Below are 2,092 nucleotides of genomic sequence, written 5' to 3'. Positions count from 1 at the left end.
AGGAAGTATGGGTAAGGACCGAGCAGGGCTTGATCTGAAGCCCATTGAAGTCTTTATGAATCTTCCCACTCCTTTCATTGAGAGTCTCTGCATTAATTCTCTCTGGCTTGCAGATCTATGTGAGCAGCAAATGTGCTATGCGCCATGCCTGGCCCAGGACAAAGTAATCCCTGGCTTGCACCATCACTGGCGAATTCATAAACAAAGTAAAGGGAAAATAGCTAAAAACAGCAACGTGGAAAGCTTGTGCTTAGTGACTTAATCACAGGGCACGACTCCAAGGCTGATGGACAAAGATATAGAAGTAATGAAGCTTTGCGCTCCAAGTGCAACTTGAAGTGTTTTTCCGTTTGAGCCTGACAACCTACTGCAACCCTCCCCCAAAAGGAGCTGCGTCCTGAATTGTTTATCATCAGCCTTCAGGAAATATCACACATTTTAATGTGGTCATTCATGCTGGAACTGCTCATTTTTTCTCCCCACAAGAACAATGTTATATAAGCTGCTAAATGTGGTGTCTACAGTAATAAGCCCCTTAGAATGGCTCGTTATTGCAGTTTCACTGGTCATTACCAGCTGGAATAAACTGATTTCTTATGGGTTATGGTTTAAATAATTACCTGACACTCTGAGCCATTAAAAAAGAGTTAATGAATAGAGGGTGAGAACGTTCTGAAATGTGTACAGCCGGTGAGTGTGCTTTCTGCAAGAGGAAATCATTTTTTTAAGTTTTGCTGCCTGTGGAATCCAGAGTAATTTAACCTTGGGGGAATTTAGGGAACTTGTTTTAAATTCTAATCGAAACTAACTTTTTTGACAACAAGTTAGCCACTGCCCCAGTTTCCTCCATTAATGGCGATGATGCCTGTTGTAGATAAGCTGAGGGTCCCTTTTTTCCCCCTTTTTAATGAAACTAATTAGAGGCTATGGAATTTCAAAGGGAGACTCACTTTTTAATAAGGGCATTATGCTTCAGGAGCATTGGAAGCTCCTGAGATTCCAGTTTTTTTCATGAACTTCAACCCTCTGGATAGGCTTCAAATAAATTCAGTGTGGTAGGTTTTAGGTTTGTAAAAAAGGAAAAGGTAATATAATTCCGGGGGGAATTTGCAGGGAGAGATAAGTTAATTCTCGCATCAGGAGAGACCTGTTTGCCAACGACAGTCATTTTATCATTGCAATGGTCCACAATACTGACAGCAGTATTGGACAGACCATTGGAAAGCTTATTTTATGGAAGCAAAAGAGATCTCAACATGGAGGATGAGAAAGATTTTAGGACTGAAATTAAAAGGAGCTAAATGGATGTAGCAGTCTGATGAAGACTGGGTTTCTTCTGCTTGAAATTATGGTGACTGGCTTTGCACATGAGATTTGGGAAGTGCGGTCATTTCCCAGTAGGGGTATCTGGTTTTTGCACAGTGTCAAGTTCTTATTCCTTGACCCCGTCAATCAGCCAGGTGCCCTAAAGCAACATGCAGTCCGTTACTGCATTAGATATGCTACATTCGTGCTTTTTATAGGCAGGCCAGGCTCTCACATCTTGTGATCCTTTCGCAGTGGCCAAGTATCACTGCACTCAGTGATACCCTGTGTACAGCAGTTTAACAGGAGCGAGCACGTGTCCAGTCCTTCAGTGTACCAATAAAAAAATAATGACAGTGAGTGAAATAATCCAAGTCCTTTGCTTTGTCTTCCCTCCAGTGCTCCATGCCCGCCTGCATCACTGCATTCCACGTCACGTGCGCCTTCGATCACAATCTCGACATGCGGACTATTTTAGCAGAGAATGACGAAGTGAAGTTTAAGTCCTTCTGCCTTGAGCACAGCAGTGGTGCCACTAAGCCCCCAGACGAGGCACGGACTGAACCTGACCAAGCCCAGCTGGACTTAGAAAAGGTCACGCTACGGAAACAGAAGCTCCAGCAGTTGGAAGAGGATTTCTATGAACTTGTGAAGCCCTCAGAGGTGGCTGAGAACCTCGACATAAGTGAGTCGCTGGTGGATTTTGTCTACCAGTACTGGAAGCTGAAGAGAAAGGCTAATTCCAACAAACCGCTGCTGACACCCAAAACAGATGAAGTAGACAACT

At 43.6% G+C, this 2,092-nt stretch overlaps 1 protein-coding gene across 5 annotated transcripts in view; it reads left to right on the top strand.

The window, feature by feature from the left end:
- Positions 1–2,092, top strand: part of JADE2 (jade family PHD finger 2) — a 144,580-nt gene that overhangs the window by 117,938 nt on the left and 24,550 nt on the right. For all 5 annotated transcript variants that reach the window (XM_025196055.1, XM_025196053.1, XM_025196052.1 and 2 more), the window contains exon 9: positions 1,705–2,092. This exon is cut by the window's right edge and continues 95 nt beyond it. In XM_025196055.1, coding sequence (XP_025051840.1) covers positions 1,705–2,092 — 388 coding nt within the window. The remainder of the gene's footprint in view (positions 1–1,704) is intronic.

Source organism: Alligator sinensis, unplaced genomic scaffold, assembly GCF_000455745.1.
Source record: "Alligator sinensis unplaced genomic scaffold, ASM45574v1 scaffold111_1, whole genome shotgun sequence".
NCBI lineage: Eukaryota > Metazoa > Chordata > Crocodylia > Alligatoridae > Alligator > Alligator sinensis.
Note: the sequence above shows the minus strand (reverse complement) of the source record. Positions and strands in the feature narration are given on the sequence as shown.